Below are 17,550 nucleotides of genomic sequence, written 5' to 3' on the forward strand. Positions count from 1 at the left end.
TCCACGTGTGAATACCAGCCCTTATGATAACTATCCGTCAAGCAAATGCCAAGCTTCGTCATTTGTCCTGGACAATATTGATCCAGAGGAGATTATTGGACAGGATATACCATTGACTTACGTGTGCATTCCCCCTTGGTAGATCTGTATAGGGGATGTTGGCCCTTGCTGCTCACAAGTCACCAATCGGAACCCGCAAAGGGGGGGGATTGGGCTCTCCATACAGAGTTTAGCATCACATTTAATGATGGACTATGATTCCAGATACATGATACCTGCAGGCTATTCACCAATGTAGCTATATTGCCAGATATGGATAGGAGAAAGAATGCGTCTAAGACTTTCTTTCGGGACAAAGTTTGCGCTAGAAAGAAGAGGATCGACAGATTGAACGGCTTCTATGGAGTACGACGTAGGTACTACATACATGCGTACTATATACTATGCACAAATGGTGTCAATCTTTGTGTCGATCGGACCCACAAAACGCCCCCTGTGCAAGCCTTTGAATATTCTTTTACATATAGCTTGGTGGAACGCACATTTAATCTTTGTATCTGACTCCACTGATGCACCACGCGCAACACCCCTAGAATTCCCAGCGGAGCCGCCAAGATCTCGTCATCGACTACGATTGATCAGTAACTTGCACATCGTTTCGCAATTGAGCGTCTGTTTTACACTTTCGGGGTGTTTTTCTGTCTCTGATCCTGCCGATAACTCGGTTAAGGCTGGCCAGGGCTGTCTACCCTATAAGGCTGTAGTTTTCCATAGCAACTTGATAGACCTCAATCTTGATGCCCAATGCCAAGCTTCTAGTTTCACAGCGAGAACGGTCCCGTATCAACCTAACCGCCACACCCAGAGCATGCCGATCCTCGGGCACCCGATACCGTCTCCGTTACGGCGTAGTGCACGTTGGATGGTTTCATTCGTAGATTGGCCCGACATCACAACCGATAAAGATGCAATACCCCCACTTCTAAGCAATATAGGGGTCTGGCCCCCTCGGCTGGAGTAGGGTTCCAGCTTTTATTTCCAAGCCTTCCGAGTCGTATCATACATTTTGTACGTTGAACTAGGTCTTGGGTGAACTTGGGCCAAACTTATCGTGGTGATAAACTTCCGGGCGTGGCTAGATCTAGCAAGGTACCCGTTTACGTTGTAACGAGGATCTTCCTAAAGAATATCCAAATCTGCTCGGTACATAGATCTCGGCCCCACAGCCGCAACGGAGTTGAGAAGCGTCTTTGGTGAGAAAAGAATTAATCTATACAATGAATATACGCCTAAGAACTTCATGTGATTGAAAACATGCTCAATCGCGAATCACATTTGTTGACGCCATCTCTAGCACCGCATATCTCTCAATACAAGTTTTTGATTCTTCTTTCCTAGTTGTCTTGTAAACAGTTGGATTTTATTTTACGTATTCTCTCAAAATGCCTTGAAACAATAGTTTCTACCCACTTTGGCTTTTAAATCTGGTAGATCAAGTGGATCCCCCTGATAGTATGATAATTCTCATTTGAAACGCAGTCTGCGGAGTATTCATATGGAGCTACTCCGCAGCGATAGTAGCAAAGAAAGCAAATATTGTCATTTCAAATCCATCGGTGTTACGAGCATATGAGGCTGTGTCTGATCTATCTGGCCTGGTGCTTCAATAAACAAGCGCATTGACCAGGGGATTTGCAGATCCGACCTAGCCCCTGGCTTTCCCGACAGATTCTGCCACAAGGACTTAACACAGACAAGCAACATAATGTCAAGGATTCCAGAGAGTGGGAAGAATGTAAGGTTGTTTAGTTTACAGCAAAAGACACCCCGACATGTCGTCATCGGATGAAGCGACGTCCTTAGGATCCTCTACCAAACCGCCGATCATTCTATCATTCTTCAATCGCCTGAATGTCTCATTAGCAGAAACGTTAAAAGCGCCCCTCGAAATTAAAGCCTCGCCCTCTCGTTTTTGTGCTACCTAATATAATAGGACTGCTTGGCATGATGTTGTTGGGCCCAGAACAAAACTCTAGATAGGGCCCTGTGCACCGACACGCGGTATCCCGAATTCATATCCCGAAAGTCGGCCCTACAGGGCCCCTCGGAAGGCCATTGATTGTCGACATATGGAGCTCGTGTGTGTATCCGGCCATGTCGTGAGTTGTTCTCGGAAAGCATAATTTGATAGCGCTGTGGTGTGTGTGGAGATGATCTCGCACGATAATGACCGGGCCAGGTTGTTGATTCGAAGTACGGAGTATATTATATTGTACATTGAGCGAATTATGTTTTCGGCTGCATACATATTCCTCTCGTGTAAGTTTGACTCGTTGGTATCGTTTGATCAAGGTCTTGAGACCTTGGCGTCGCGAAAGTGAGTACTTGGCGCTGCACCTCTCGGAGTATTTATAAACTCAGGATCCTTGCGGAGTATTTACAAACTCAGGATGTGTCCAGAGGGTTACATTGATGCAGGTGAAACAAATCCCTTGTTTTTACGATATCTATCTACATATGTACCGGATAATGACTGGCACTCAAAACCTTTCCCTTTCCGTTTTAGTGCTCACCTCTTGCCACTTTTCGATCACTGAGTAAAACTGAGCACGCCCCTGAGTATTCTGACTTGATCACGTGCCATTACATAATCAGCCCGATCCACTCACTGATCATCATCTGAGCACTCTGATTTGCTCACTGAGTGCTCGCTGAGTATAGGGTTAAGCGGCATGAGCAAGCTACATCAATAAAATGCGACACGCTAATCCCATCACGTGCAACCATTCCCATGCCCATCAAAAAAGGACGGGCGCAATCAACGTGACCGTTCGTCCTAGCGGTCTCGATCCTATCTAAGTAAAAAATCTCACAGTGGGGCTATTCAATTGACCCGCCATTTTACTATTTCAGCCTATGTTCCTAGGAATACCCCTCGGAATACTTCGCTTACCAGTCCGGCGATCCCCTAATCGGGCTTTGGACAGTAGAGACTTCTAGAGTAGCTATTAATAAGAATAATAACTATAATCTTAATACTACTTATATATCCTAAAACTAGCTATTAGAAGAGTTTATAAAACTAGATAATAATAAGATTATATAATATCTTATTCGTAGAATTAAGCGATAGAAACATCGAGAGACGAAGCAGCACATCTCTATGTATTATTCGCTCTCGTACGCTGTATCCTCCTTTGAGCCAAGAATGGATAGTGCTTCACAAATGTTCTTTGACAAGCTTGATCGCCGGTTTGTGCCCACCGGAGCACAGTTCGATGTGACGCAGTGGATGAAATCTCTATCCTACGATACAATGGGCTTGATGACATTCTCCCGGCCATATGGCTACGCTCAGCATGGGAGAGACTTACACGGCATCATGGACGACGTGAACAGGGCAAACCTGATTATCGGACCCGTAAGTTATACATGACGAAGGACTTTGACAGAGAGCAAGACTCAACTATTTGCAGATGACGCAGATACCATGGCTCGATTGGCTCTTGCATAAGAACTGGGTAGCAAATCTTTTCAAACGCGAAGCCATTGCCCTCTGCTGGACTACGTCTTGGCGAGTATTTCAGAGCGTCAGGAAGAACATCGGAAAAGTCCCAAATCGCCCTCCAATGCAAACGTCGACGGACCCATTGCCGACTGTGACTTCCTCGGGTATTACCACAATGCCCAGGAGAGAAAGGATAATGTGCCACTTCGATTTGTGTCAACCTGGACTTTTGACAATATTCTTGGAGGGGCCGACTCCACGGCTTCCATGCTTCGATCTGTGGTCACCCTGACGCACTGGAAACGGTACGGGCCGAGCTGCGAGATAAGCAACGCACTGCCACCGGGCTCACTCTACCTTTCCCGCAATGGCATGAGCTGCAGAACCTCCCCTTCCTCGACGCCTGCATTAAAGAGTCACTCCGGCTTGACGCTCCATTTGCTATGCCTCTTGAACGAGTAGTTCCGGCGGAGGGAGCCACAATCTGTGGTCACTTTTACCCTGGAGGCACCGTGGTTGGCATGAGTCCATATATTACTAACCGCTATAAGCCGACATGGGGTGTTGATGCGGATCAGTGGCGTCCCAGTCGCTTGTTGGAAGGCGAACCGTCGCATACCAGAAAGCTTGAAGCCAGTCTGCTTAGTGTAAGTCACGTTTGGCCGACTTGCCGGGTACGTTCAATGTCTGATTGTACTAGTTCGGGGCCGGGACGCGAGGTTGTCTGGGCCAGCACGTCGCCCTTTTTGAAATCCATACTACTGGGTCGTATACCCAGAGAGCGTGCAGGCCACGGTCAGAAAACTTGAGTTCAAACAGTAGGTAGGACATGTCCCAGAGAAGAGCTACAAACACTGCATATCGTCAGATTTATCGAGACGCTCCTTCCCTGTCAACCGCAATACCTGCGGCTGCGAAGATTGCCGCAATCGCCGGTTTAACCGGATGACTCCGATGGAGGAAGGCTGGCCTGAATTGTAAGTAAGGAGTACACTTAAGCATTAACATGAAACAGATATAAAAGCCATTTACTTGCATTTTATAAAACATACATACCAAGGTCTGAACACGGCGAAATCCTCTATCTGAAATTGCCTGGCAATGGAAACGACTAACATTGGATCTAGAGTTCGATGAGCCGTCAATGCCGAAAGTCAAGTTTTTTCAGTGTTTCTTTACTTTTCTTTCACTTTTTCATTCACTTTTTTATTACTTTTTTATACTTTTTATTCACCTTTCTCTTACTTTTATTTTGACTTCTATAGTCTTTCTTTCATTCTTACCCTTACTTGTACATAGCGTTAAGTCCACTAGTCCAGGTTACCTTTGTACCATAGTGAGACCAATTGTGATAAGGGTCACATAAACCACTGTTAACCGTACTGGTAAACACTTTATATTTTGGGGATTGATAGTAGCTACCCGTTTATGTTATAGAGTAATATTCGGTCTAGTAAAGTATACAACCCTCGAGGAAGTAAAACCGTGGTGTAGCCGTAATCCGGACTAGAGGATGTCCTGCTATGTAGGCATCTCACTACCTAGGTAGGGTTCGTCTTTGACGATGTTGGATAATGTCACGTTTTGCTTGGTTCCCGTAGCATGGCAGTGCCCTCTCTCCTTTCATGAAGGAGAAAGAAAAGACATCAGTATTCACATCATGCGTTCTGATGTGTCTGTTTGCCGCCACTTCTGATAGATAGATAGGTTCGTTATTACGTGTGTGTCACTCAAATTTCTGTCTTAGAGAGTTGCAGAAACCTATGTATGTTCTGCTCACCACTGGCTTCAATTTTATATACCCGTCATCCTGACGATTGCTCTCATGATAATACTAGCCCACGGCCGGTTCCTTTCTTAGGCCCGGCGATTTGACTTTTAGCCGATATCCCTGGAAATGTCTCCACTGCAATTAGGACTCAACAGGTAATCTGTTCGATTTCACATCAACCTCCAATCCGAAGGTCCTTTAGCAGACCCAACATCCCAACATTCTTGAGTAAAACGATATTTCAAGATGCGCTACTACATGTGGGGTGACAAATCCGACGAAGAGCTTGATCTAGAAAGCTCTGGAGATATATGTCTTCTTCAAAGATACCGATACGCTACCTTCACCGACGAAGATAATCCATCCATGTGCCCCATTAACCTAAGGGGGCTATTGCAGACAGAAGTTGCACTTCGGGAGAATACTCAACGCGAGATAGCCTTGAAAGAGAAAATAGGGCATCTCTCTAAGGAAGACACATACGTGACTGTTCTTCAGGACTTACAGGAGGAATTGTCGACACTTTCGACGGAATATTGGACCTTAGAACGACGTTGGTGGGAGATTAGGTCTTCGTATGACGACGGCCCGCTGACCAGAGGTATCGATTTCTGGCGCTCACAGCCAAAATGGTACATGCATCAAGTACTTGTGGAAGATTGCATAGGGAGAGGAGGCTGTTGTGGCAGAGACTGTGGATGCTGTTCTCATCGCCAGTCAGAACGGAAATTTGCAGTTGGTCATTGTACCGTGGAATGTTCTTGTTGCGAGAGAGCCCGGGGGTTTGCACTCGACCCTGAGCAGAAATCCCAAATCCGGGAGTCCTTCAAACTTGATTACAAATCTATCCGTGCATGGTATTACAATCGAATAAAGACCGCTTCTCTGCTAGGGTTGATGGCCGGTAGTTGCGAAAACCCTTTGGATCTCATCGTTGACTTGCCGCCAAGATATGCAACTCCCTCTGAGGAATCACAAGGGAGCAACTGGAAGAACTATTTGCGGAGATCTTCACGCTAACGTTGTCCGAGAGGAAGAGCCGGTCAGCTGCTTCAGAAAGTCATACTTGCTGTTACTGTTCCCAGTTTTGTGTCGCTGTTATACTAGAAGGACGAGCTGTCCATGGATATAGTGGAGAAAGAAGGAGAAAGTGGGAGTAGGAGGTTGAAGAGATATATACCTGTCATCATTGCTCTACCTAGCTAGCTTTGCTTGCAGTGGAAAGTATAGCCACCCAATTCGATTCGACACCTCCATCGCTGCCGTAGGTGTCTCTCGCGTAGTTCCAAGGCCACATGGAGCTTACTTGAGTTCATCTCCCGTTGTTCCTCGCCCCAAAATGCCTTGGTCCCATGAGCTTGCGCAGTGAGGCCGCCATTGCGGCTGAGTCTGGATTATTCAATGAGCAGAAGCAGACAGTCTAAATGGGGGTTCGATCTCGGCGTCTTCATCATATGAGTAGTCACAGCCAAGTCACAGCCAAGTCACAGCCAAGTCACAGCCAACGCGAGCGGTGCTAGACTCAGCCAGAACACGAGATAGCCCTCGCCAACGCTCGTTGTGCCGAGTCCCTCTTGTCCCACGCTCGTCTTGGCTAACTGGAGTGTGTCCAGGATTGACCGCGGCTTTGTCAGGAATGAAATGAAACGGGTTTGCGCAGGTGGCCAAAAGGCGTCCGAATCCGGGGCAGATAGCCAACGATTGAGACCATGACTACAGCCTAAAAGAAGAAGAACGTTATAAAGAGGAAGCCTGGAGACTAAAGACCAGATCATCAATATGCCACTCCTGTTTCTTGAAAAGTCGCACACATATTCTACATCGGTGTCTGCGTACAGACCGCCGCCAACACACGTTGCAATTCTCCCACCTTCTCTAGGAGCTGCGCATTGGACCCTGCACATAGGTTCTTCTCTCCCCGCATATTCTCAGCACCCTGGACCCGTCGATCAAGACCCTAGCATACCTGATGTAAATTTTGCAATTGACACAATAACAGCTGAGCCATCATCTTCGTTTCCGTTGTGCGGGAAATATTCAATGTCCCAACGCTGAACGGAATGGTCAATGGGACGGTATACACTGAATCTCCCGTGCCATCGACCTGTGGCGAGAGCATAAGCTGATCACCTGACCCACTGTCCGAACGATTATTGGGTTCGAGTGGCGGACGCGTGGGGTTAGCGTCCTGTTGTGCCGAAGGTGCAGAAGAGAACAGGACGCCGAGACGGGTCTTTTATGTCGGCATTGAAGGTTGGTTGACAGCGTATTGGGGCGCTAAACCCAAAAAGGCAAAACTAATCCGATGTAGTGATTCACAGGTCCGCCGTTTACAGTATGAATATATCCATGTAGATACTAAGACAGACTTCTCCCCTATCCATTATCAGTTGATTGATCTCTTGGTATTCCGTGCTTGGGAGCCAAAGATGCCAGCTTTGCTTTCTCCAAGGAATTGGCTTGAAGAATTTCGACTAGACTCTGGCCTTCTACATAATGCTCATTTGTTCGTCCGGAAACACAAATTGTCGAGTCTAAACACATTCCTTGTATATGGTGTGAATGCAGACAGATATGTCGCTTCATAGAAGACAAAAGGAGATAACACCCTGAAACGGACGGAGTTCTCCGCTCTATCCTACGCCCCTTGGTCATGACGTATTTTCTTGGTGAGATATAGTGCTTAAAAAAATGAGGGCAGCAGCAATACTATCAACGAACTAACTATCACAGTATAAATGGCCCTATGTATCCTTTCTAGGTATAGTCTGCGGCGGGCTGAGTGCGTCAGTGTTGCTCACTGATTGGACACTGAGCATCACTGAGTAATCAGAGAGCATCCAATGATCACTCACTGAGCATCAGTGATTATACACGTGACTGATCTGAGCATGATCACTGATCTGAGCCCGTGCTGACATCTACTCAGTGAGCCTGAGCCTGAGCACCCTCATAAAAGCGGCGGCAGCTCAAATAGGAAAGCCCTACCCGCTAGGGAAAATCCGGTACGTATAGGTACATATGTAAATTTCCGAGCCATGATGACTTCGAGTAGTCCGAGTATTCGCAAACTCAATGCGAGATGGTGCCATAGAACTACCATGGCTTAAACATTAGACCAAATATATTGTCTAATTGTCTATCTTTATTACATGGCAAATATAACACTTGTGTGCTTCTTGTTCTATTGTGCTATGTAGTCCAATTGGAGTACCAAACTCGATGCACGACATAATTATAGGTCGACCTTGGAAATTTAGTTAGTTCGGATCAACAAGGCCACAGATAGACAAAGCCAGATCTAGATATATATGTTATTAGGAGTTGCTGCAAGATTCTTTCTAATATTCATTGCCTCTCATTCTATAAAATGCATGACGTATGTTATCCGGCGGAATGTATATCCCACCCAATAGCTAAAGTGGAAGAGAATTTATTTGTAGAGATCAAAACATTGACCAGCTGTACTTATTATTATCCCAATTGAGTGTTAACTACGGATTTTGTTAATAAGCATTCTGTCAGCGGCCGCGTGACCCATATTGTTCACTCCCACCATGTCTAGTCTTCCATAGTAGATAGTCTCCATTCTTTCTCCACGCATCAAGAGATTTTCCAGAGAGCCTCTCTTCTCGTAAACTCTTACTTTTCTCTTGCCTTTACATTCTTAAAGATCTATAAATCATCAAGGGGGTTCATTATCTCTATTGATTGAATATGTCCCACCTCCAATACTTCAACTACGACGGCTGGGGCCAGAAAGCAAAGCGAGACTTCTATTATAGCCAAGCCGTCCGTGTTGGCGATCGCATCGAATGCGCAGGCCAAGGTAAAAAGCCACGAGACCTCGCTTTCTGAATGAATAGACCGTACTAATACATCGTGAATAGGCGGCTGGGATCCGCAAACATTTGTGATCCATCGAGAGATCAATGCGCAGATTGACCAAGCTTTTGCCAATGTGGACCTGAACCTGAAGCATGCTGGAGGAAAAGGCTGGGAGCAGGTATTTCGGGTGAGCTCGTACCACGTCCCGATCAATGACGAGGCCCTGGAGGCGATGGTGCGGAATTTCAAGAAATGGATGCCAAATCACCAGCCTATATGGACGTGTGTTGGGGTGACGAGGCTTGGCGAGGATGATATGCGGGTTGAGATTGAAGTTGTAGCTCATGACCCGTGAGATCGAAATCGGAGTGGACATGGTGTGAGATGTTTTGTGGATCATGAACCCATGTAGCTCTTATGTTGAAGTAGCGTGGGTAGGCAGTGCCACATGAAAGAAGCATGTTAGCCTAAGAATGAGAGAAGACCCTTTCTCAAATATCGTGATCTTAGCGTTTATCGCCTCTGCCACCACCTCTACCACCTCTGCCACCTCGGCCGCCTCTTGTTTTGCCCTTTCCTCTCCCACCCATCATACGGCGTCCTGACGCCTGGACGCGAGCGATGTCGTCTTTGTTCAGGTTCAATGTGCCTCCTGAGAACTTGCCCACGGACGCTCCGGAAACACCGCGCTCTCTTCGCCCATTGTTGCTCGATTTGCTTACCTTATTAGGCTTTTCGAGGATAATGCCGTTCTCCTTGGCCTCTTGGCGACGTCTCTCTTCCTTTGATTCGGCCTTAGCTTTGATGCCTCGTCGGTGCGCAGTAGGCATTTTGTTTTGCGCATAGAGCGAAGTTTTGGCTCCGAGGGATTGCATGCGCATATCCAAAGCCTTCAAACGGTTCTTTCCAGTGGGCGCGAGGTCGTCAGCAGAGTCGAGAAGATGTGACTCCTTGAGTAGTCTTTGCAGTGCAAGATCGTGCTTGAGGTTCGCAGAGTCGTGGGCGTCTTCCTCTTCTTCTTTTTTAGATGTAGGCTCTGGCTCGGTGCTCGGCTTATCTAAGTCGGACAACAGTTTTCCACTCTAAAAGTCTCAGTGTTAGCATGCACTTTCAACGCATTGAGATGTAGCACATACCATAAAGGCCTTCCAAGTCTTCTTATCCATTCGGTCTTCTGGTGCCGCGTAAGTGTTTGTGTGTTCGACCACCTCGACTTGGTTACTCTCGTCACTGATGTCGGACATCCCATCCCAGTCACCTTCCGACCCAGACAGATCAGAGTCATCGCCAATCTCGTCTTCATCATCGGAATTTGTAGGTTTGGCGGTAGGGCCTGGCAAATCGAGTGGCTCGAATTGTGCTTCGAATAATCTGCGGAATACGTCCTGCGCATTGTCCACTGGAGGAGGGCTGTCTTCCTTGGCCTTGGGCTTGGAAACCACAGTGGTTTCTCTCTTTCGTTTCACAACCATGGTGAATGTGCTGTCGATCAAATTATAAAACCAAACACTCGCGTCTCGGCCCAAAAGTTTTTCGGACTTAGCTCGTGTTCACGTGCGATAAGATAAGCTGCCCCTCGACTCATTCGTCGCCGGCACAGCGTCACTGAATCAACTTGTTCTCCAATTCGCCAGAGAAAATGACCAAGTTCAGGCCGTGCATTGACCTGCATTCAGGGCAGGTTAAGCAGATTGTGGGTGGTACGCTCAGTCAAGTGGCCGCAGACCTGAAGACCAACTACGTATCCAAGTTCCCGGCCAGCCACTATGCGGGATTGTATCAAAAGCACGATTTGCGCGGTGGGCACGTCGTGAAGCTTGGACCAGGGAATGAAGAGGCAGCCCAGGAGGCGTTGAAGACATGGCCGGGTGGGCTACAAGTGGCTGGAGGTATCACCGATAAGAATGCGCAATATTGGATCGATCAGGGTGCAGACAAGGTAAGCGCCTGGACCCCAGATAAATTATTATTTCTTCGCTTGGCATTGTGCTTGACCAAGAACCCAATGATATCTATCATTCTACTTCAAGTTCCTGTTTCTTGCGCTCCGTCATAGCAATAGTCAGATGACGCTAATCATACGGAATGCGGGCAATAGGTGATCATCACTTCATTCCTCTTCCCTGGAGGCAAGTTCTCGCTCGAGCGACTTGAGTCGGTCCTTTCTGCTCTGGGCGGTGACAAGTCAAAGCTGGTCTTGGATCTGAGCTGCCGCAGAAAAGACGATACTTGGTTCGTTGCGATGGACCGCTGGCAAACCATCACAGAGATGGAGATCAACCAGGGTATGTCCTACCAGTGCTGAACCTGGATTGATTGTTGGCTCACTGACACTGTGTAGAATCGATCTCAATGCTGGAACCATATTGTGCCGAGTTCTTAATCCACGCTGCAGACGTAGAGGGCCTGCAACAAGGCGTTGATGAGGACCTTGTTTCAAGACTGGCGGAATGGTGTACTATTCCCGTGACCTACGCAGGAGGTGCACGCCATTTACAAGATCTAGAAAAGGTCCACACGAGTAGCAAGGGAAGAGTGGATTTGACGATTGGCAGCGCGCTAGATATCTTTGGCGGCTCCGGAGTGACGTTCGATGAGTGTATCGAATGGAACAAAACGCATTAAATTTAGAACATGAATCAAAACGAATAGATTATACCAAATAAAATGATGAGCTGAATACTATTTTCATCTTCATACCTCGAAGACAAAATAAACAAGGAGAGCGAGTCACAGAAGTGTCTGGACTTGTCCCAAAGCGGTTTAGGGGCTTTTCCATCAACTGAAGGTCCGCCCGCCTCCGTATGTCAACCTTGGAGTCTTCAACCTCAACTCTCTGTATTAGCCGATTTGCGACCTTTCTCTCCAACAACTTATCTCGTGCTTCTGCAACACTCCTTACCTACCATTAAACCGCCAACATGAAGCCCGTCGTCTCTGTCTTGAACGCCTGGTCTTGGTACGCTCCCCCCATCCCAAACAGCATCCACCGGACAGTCCTATCGCTCTAACACCTCGCGTCTTAAACAGCGTCGTTATCTCCGTTTTCGCAATCGTCATTCTCTCAGTCCTCGGCTCGCTATACAGCGTACGTCTTCCCACCTCCGACTGACCCATCAGACCCTCGAAACACCCATTGTCACAAACCTACATAATATGGTGTTCAGCCGCTAACAATAAGTTCCACAATGTAGAGCAACAACCACGCATACACCGGATCAAAAGATGAACCTGAAGATGGTCCCGCCGTCGCCGCCTCCATTTACGTCGCTGTGATCGTCTACGCTGTACGTCAAAACCCCCTCGCTGAGCTCCGACGGGCTCGTTGCACGAGACAGGAATCAATTACTGACAATGCGCTTTTCTGGCTTACAGGGCTTCTTCGTTTTCTGCGGTTTCCAGGCTTACCTTCACATGCGAGACAGCAGGGGAGGTGCTATATCACTTCATTGAAACTACTTTGGTCCATTTTCCTTCGATGTCTTGACGACACCTTTATTTGTCGATTTTCAATATTTGAGCTTTTATCCCGGGGTTTCTTGAGTGCAATACGATGGTTTAGATTTCATGCGTTGGGAGTGATTCGAGGCCGAGATGATTGTTTCAATCCTCTTGAGCATAGATCACCCATGTCCATTCTGTGCAACCCGGATTGGTCTTATGTTACGAGCAGGTTCGGACTGAACTTGAAAGGCGTTAGCGGGCAGGTTTCCCGGTCTCCTTTGCTAGAATACACAGATGGCCGACCTGTGACTTGTACATAGAGCGCTCATAATTACCAGCTCTTTCATTTTTTGGCCCATTGGATGCATCTAAAGATAAAATTTGGTATAGACATTCAATCATTTGTCCTTCGTTGAGAGTAAAATCAAGTTTTTGTGAGACCGCCAACGCCAGTGGATGCAGAATTAGATACCGAGCCTCAGCTGGACACCTGGTTTTCTTTTTCTTCTTTTTTGCTTTTTTGCTTTTTCGTTTTCCATCGGGTGATTACTCTTCGTCCTCCCACGGGTCCAACATCTTGGACATGTAAGGACCATCGAGGAAGTAACCGAGACGAGCATAGTAGCTACGCACGCCCACGCCGGAGATAACACTGATCTTGCGACTACCGTGCTCCTCGCGGGCAATACGCTCCGCCTCCTCCATCAACAAAGTTCCAAAGCCACGGTGCTGGAACTTGCGGGCATCACGTCCGTGAAGCGGCACAGCAGAACCGTAGACGTGAAGCTCCCGAACAATACTCGTCTGCTGGCCCGTGAACTCAGGGCGGAAAGTGTGAGTCTCACTGCACTTGCGCAGACGAAGTAATCCAATGAGAATATCCTGCTTCGGGTCTTCGTATGCCAGGAAAGTCTCCCAGCCACCATTGGCAGCATAGTCACGGCGGATCAACTCAATCTGCGATGGACGGATCTTGTTCTTGACTTCGTTGATACCAACTTCTCGCGTGCGGACATCACGGCAGGTTGTGCCAAAGTCCTTCATACGCGCCAATGCCAATTCGCGCAGGTTACCGTTCTCCACACCGGAGGTAACAAGGGGCATGGGGATATCGCGCTGGACTCGGTAGATACGGGTCCATGGGGGGACTAGAGCGAGGATTCGTGCGACAAGGTCGATAAGTGCATTGGGTGTGTAGTTCTTGTATCGGCCGGTGCGCCAGAGTTCGTAGAGACCGGTGCCTCGGATGACAAGTGTGGGGTAGAGTTTGAGACCGTCGGTACGGAAGTTGGGGTTCTCGAAGTACTCTTGGAACTGGAAGAGATCGCGCTCCATTCCAACGTTTGGCAGATCAGGCATCATGTGGCTGACAACCTTGAAACCGGCATCCTTTGCAAGCTTGAATGTTTCAGCTACAGCTGCTACGGTGTGGCCGCGGTTGGTGTCTCGCGCAACATCCTCGTACAGACTCTGCACACCGATTTCCAGCCGGGTGCAACCGTAGCGGAGCATGCTGCTTAGATGTGTATCCAAACAGTAATCCGGCCGGGTTTCGATTGTGATACCCACACACTTGACGTTACTCATTTCGCCTGCCAGCACGGCCTCGTCAACGTTATCCGTTTGGTATCCGCTCAGCGCGTTGTGAAGCTGGGAAATGAAGGTATCCCGGTAATCTTCTGGTAGCGACATGAAGGTTCCGCCCATGATAATGTATTCCACCTTGTCCACGCTGTGACCGAGAGCTTTGATCTGATCCACACGTCCTCGCGCCTGTTCAAACGGATCGTAACGAGCGCGGATCGCTCGCATCGAGGTCGGTTCATATCCAGTGTATGACTGAGTCGAGTATTCGAAGTCGGAGTCGGGGCCACCAGGGCAATAGACACAGATATTACCGGTATATGCGATGTGGGGGCATCGATGGGGTTTGCACATAACCGCCACCACGGCGATACCAGAGGAGGTTCCTATGAATGAGGTTAACTATAGTCCAGTACTGTCAACCTGGGATAAGTAAACGTACGGATCGGCTTCGCAATCAGCTTTGGCAGGATGTATTTCTTGTAGTGTTCAGGTACTGCCGCGATAATGGCCGTCAATGGTGGCGAGCTGGACAAGCTGTGCTTCTTTGAAAAGGTCGCCCGCAACTTGTTAAGATTGAGATCCTTCTTGGGCTTTGTAGAGTCCCTGTGCGACTCGTAATCCTGAATGAGAGCATTTGCAATATCAGAACATGCTCGCATGAATCGCTCGTTCTCGGGAACATTCTTTGCGTTCTTCTTGGCGGCCCTTTTGATTTCTTGCGAGGTCATAGTCATGGTAGCCATGGCGAAGAGATTAACACCGCGCTTAGGCGGGGGATTGAACCAAAATCGACGAGTTGCTTGTTTAGTGGGGGTGAGGTTGATTAGATAGAAAAATGTGGTCGCCGAGGCCTGCGCCCGAAGTGAGTTTCCGCTTAAGTAAAATCATTATCCCGAACGAAAACTCCCGGGTACGCATCCCGAACACCTGCCCTTTATCCCGTTCTTTTCTTCCCCTTTACCTCCATATACCCTCACCTCTCCCCTCAAAACATACATATCTTGCAGCAATGCAGGCCTTCCGCCGTAACACCCTCTCGGCCCTTCGCAATGTCGGTGCCACCCAGCGCCGGACTCAGGCCACCTCTGCCTACAGCGAGACCTTGAACAACCTCAAGATCAACAAGGACACCCGTGTTATCTTCCAGGGTTTCACTGGAAAGCAGGGAACGTAAGTGAAATCACCGCGCTATCATTATCGCACGCGCATGATGCTGACATTTGACCTTGATATAGCTTCCACGCTGAGCAGGCTATCGCCTACGGTAAATATTCATTTCGTGATCGCATCAAAACAACAGCTTACACAGGACAGGCACCAATGTCGTTGGTGGTACCAACCCCAAGAAGGCCGGCTCCATGCACCTTGACCGTCCCGTTTTCGCCAACGTTAGCGATGCCGTGAAGGAGACCGGTGCCACAGCTTCTGCTATCTTCGTTCCGTATGATAACTATTTTTTTCGAACTATCAACAAAACAATGCTAATTGCAATTTAGTCCTCCCCTTGCTGCTGCCGGTATCGAGGAGGCCATCGCCGCTGAGATGGGCCTCGTTGTTTGGTACGTGTCCAATGCAGCTCCCCTGTAAATAATTTCATCTGACAGCTTCTCATTCAACAGCATCACCGAGGGCATCCCTCAGCACGGTACGGATCGATCGACCATCAATTGAAGCGCGCAAACTGATTAATTTCATATAGACATGGTCCGCATCACCGATATCCTCAAGACCCAGAACAAGACCCGCCTGATCGGTCCTAACTGCCCTGGTATTATCGCTCCCGTAAGCTACCACTCCGACCTGCAATCATTCGAGCCGCGTCAAATACTCATACATCTCTTTTTTAGGGTCAATGCAAGATCGGTATCATGCCCGGCTTCATCCACAAGCGCGGCCGTGTCGGTATCGTCTCCCGTTCCGGTACCCTGACCTACGAGGCTGTCAACCAGACCACCCTCGCTGGCCTCGGTCAGTCCCTCGTCGTCGGTATCGGTGGTGATCCCTTCTCCGGTACCAACTTCATCGACTGCCTCAAGGTCTTCCTCGAGGACCCCGAGACCGACGGTATCATCATGATCGGTGAGATTGGTGGTTCCGCCGAGGAGGACGCTGCCGAGTTCTTCAAGGCCAACAACATCCACAACAAGCCCGCCGTCTCCTTCATTGCCGGTATCTCCGCTCCCCCCGGCCGTCGCATGGGTCACGCCGGTGCCATCGTCAGCGGTGGTAAGGGTGGTGCTGATTCCAAGATCGCCGCTCTCACCGATGCTGGTGTCATCGTTGAGCGCAGCCCTGCTTCCCTCGGCAAGACCCTCCTTGCCGAGTTCGTCAAGCGCGACCTTGTTTAAATTTGTCGCTCCTGATGATGCATCGCGTGTCTTGTCCTGGTTTTGAAGCCAGGGATTTCCGAGGTATATGTGCCATTTTATACTATGGGGTTGTATGGGCTGTTCCTTTTCGGCTGCTCCTGTATTCTGTTTCTCCTTTGTGTTAGAGATCCTTGAAGTAATCATGCTCGTGTAATTATTACTGCTGCTTGTGCAGAGTAGATGGTAGAAATATGGAAAGATATGGAACCAATCTTCTTGAAGTCCACAAAGCAGGCTCCTTGAGTGGTCCCGTATTCATATTAAATGTGCTTCTAATTATCATATACACCCATAAGAACAGATGGCAGAACAGATGGGCGTAAAAGCAAGATCCGAAAGACGAGGGGACGTTGTGCCTTCCAAACCTCGGACTTACACAGAAGCGCGATGCCTCGTCAATGCAGCTACTAGTCCTTCCTGAACGGAAGATTATGAGATCTGATTAAACACAGCAATGGCAAGGGAACGGGAGGACACTGCATGCTTACCCTTAGGTATTATCGAGAGGCAGAATGATTGTGTTTCGCCAAACCGAATTGAACGGTCCAGATTTGTTCTGCAATAGCTATGGTGTACTGGTCTGCAAGGATGTCATTTGTGTCTTCAGTTCCCTTCTTTCGAAGATAAATACCTTCATGCGGTATTTCGATGCGTCCATGGATCTTTGGACATTTTGGCGCAGGATTTCTCACAGTCCCCATCATTTGTGAAGGAGAGGGGACGATTGTGTGTTGAGCACATTCAGATCCCATTTTTCAAATGTGATCCTTCCATGACTATGCACTGTGATTGTCATGGTGGCTTTCACCTGCCCATTGGGTTGGCATAACCAGAAACTTGACAGGAGGTAAGAACAACCTCCAGGTCATATGTTGGAGCATCGAAGTTTATGACTCTCGGTATAGAACATGAGCTCTAGGAGTCAAGGGACGTATCATACCATTCTATATAATAAGAGAAGCCTGGTACCTACACCTGATCTTTCTTATATCAACCAACTACCTCCATACCTTTCATCTCAGTTCTATTTGCTATTTAGTAAA

The 17,550-nt window shown here is 48.1% G+C and overlaps 8 protein-coding genes across 8 annotated transcripts; 6 read left to right on the forward strand and 2 right to left on the reverse strand.

The window, feature by feature from the left end:
• Positions 1–3,208: 3,208 nt before the first annotated feature.
• N7447_002357 (Cytochrome P450) lies at positions 3,209–3,970 on the forward strand (the record flags this gene model as incomplete). The annotated part of the gene is made up of 2 exons (XM_057226632.1): positions 3,209–3,421; positions 3,596–3,970. The coding sequence occupies 2 exons, from the start codon at positions 3,209–3,211 to the stop codon at positions 3,968–3,970; spliced, it is 588 nt and encodes a 195-aa protein (XP_057090648.1).
• A 1,555-nt stretch (positions 3,971–5,525) lies between these two features.
• N7447_002358 (uncharacterized protein) lies at positions 5,526–6,153 on the forward strand (the record flags this gene model as incomplete). Its single annotated transcript, XM_057226633.1, has 2 exons — positions 5,526–5,924; positions 5,947–6,153. 2 exons carry the CDS (start codon positions 5,526–5,528, stop codon positions 6,151–6,153), a joined length of 606 nt encoding a protein of 201 aa, XP_057090649.1.
• A 2,843-nt stretch (positions 6,154–8,996) lies between these two features.
• On the forward strand, positions 8,997–9,462 carry N7447_002359 (RidA family protein; the record flags this gene model as incomplete). The annotated part of the gene is made up of 2 exons (XM_057226634.1): positions 8,997–9,108; positions 9,170–9,462. The coding sequence occupies 2 exons, from the start codon at positions 8,997–8,999 to the stop codon at positions 9,460–9,462; spliced, it is 405 nt and encodes a 134-aa protein (XP_057090650.1).
• Positions 9,463–9,613: 151 nt separating this feature from the next.
• N7447_002360 (uncharacterized protein) lies at positions 9,614–10,579 on the reverse strand (the record flags this gene model as incomplete). Its single annotated transcript, XM_057226635.1, has 2 exons — positions 9,614–10,189; positions 10,244–10,579. The coding sequence occupies 2 exons, from the start codon at positions 10,577–10,579 to the stop codon at positions 9,614–9,616; spliced, it is 912 nt and encodes a 303-aa protein (XP_057090651.1).
• A 167-nt stretch (positions 10,580–10,746) lies between these two features.
• N7447_002361 (1-(5-phosphoribosyl)-5- ((5-phosphoribosylamino)methylideneamino)imidazole-4-carboxamide isomerase HIS6) lies at positions 10,747–11,732 on the forward strand (the record flags this gene model as incomplete). The annotated part of the gene is made up of 3 exons (XM_057226636.1): positions 10,747–11,046; positions 11,206–11,392; positions 11,449–11,732. 3 exons carry the CDS (start codon positions 10,747–10,749, stop codon positions 11,730–11,732), a joined length of 771 nt encoding a protein of 256 aa, XP_057090652.1.
• A 296-nt stretch (positions 11,733–12,028) lies between these two features.
• N7447_002362 (uncharacterized protein) lies at positions 12,029–12,560 on the forward strand (the record flags this gene model as incomplete). Its single annotated transcript, XM_057226637.1, has 4 exons — positions 12,029–12,066; positions 12,138–12,195; positions 12,302–12,394; positions 12,483–12,560. The coding sequence occupies 4 exons, from the start codon at positions 12,029–12,031 to the stop codon at positions 12,558–12,560; spliced, it is 267 nt and encodes an 88-aa protein (XP_057090653.1).
• A 537-nt stretch (positions 12,561–13,097) lies between these two features.
• N7447_002363 (Elongator subunit ELP3) lies at positions 13,098–14,881 on the reverse strand (the record flags this gene model as incomplete). The annotated part of the gene is made up of 2 exons (XM_057226638.1): positions 13,098–14,521; positions 14,578–14,881. The coding sequence occupies 2 exons, from the start codon at positions 14,879–14,881 to the stop codon at positions 13,098–13,100; spliced, it is 1,728 nt and encodes a 575-aa protein (XP_057090654.1).
• Positions 14,882–15,147: 266 nt separating this feature from the next.
• Positions 15,148–16,486, forward strand: N7447_002364 (succinate--CoA ligase (GDP-forming) subunit alpha; the record flags this gene model as incomplete). Its single annotated transcript, XM_057226639.1, has 7 exons — positions 15,148–15,308; positions 15,374–15,402; positions 15,453–15,579; positions 15,635–15,697; positions 15,758–15,783; positions 15,838–15,920; positions 15,986–16,486. The coding sequence occupies 7 exons, from the start codon at positions 15,148–15,150 to the stop codon at positions 16,484–16,486; spliced, it is 990 nt and encodes a 329-aa protein (XP_057090655.1).
• Positions 16,487–17,550: the final 1,064 nt, after the last annotated feature.

This window comes from Penicillium robsamsonii (genome assembly GCF_028829455.1).
Source record: "Penicillium robsamsonii strain IBT 29466 chromosome Unknown utg000001l_segment0_segment0, whole genome shotgun sequence".
Lineage (NCBI taxonomy): Eukaryota > Fungi > Ascomycota > Eurotiomycetes > Eurotiales > Aspergillaceae > Penicillium > Penicillium robsamsonii.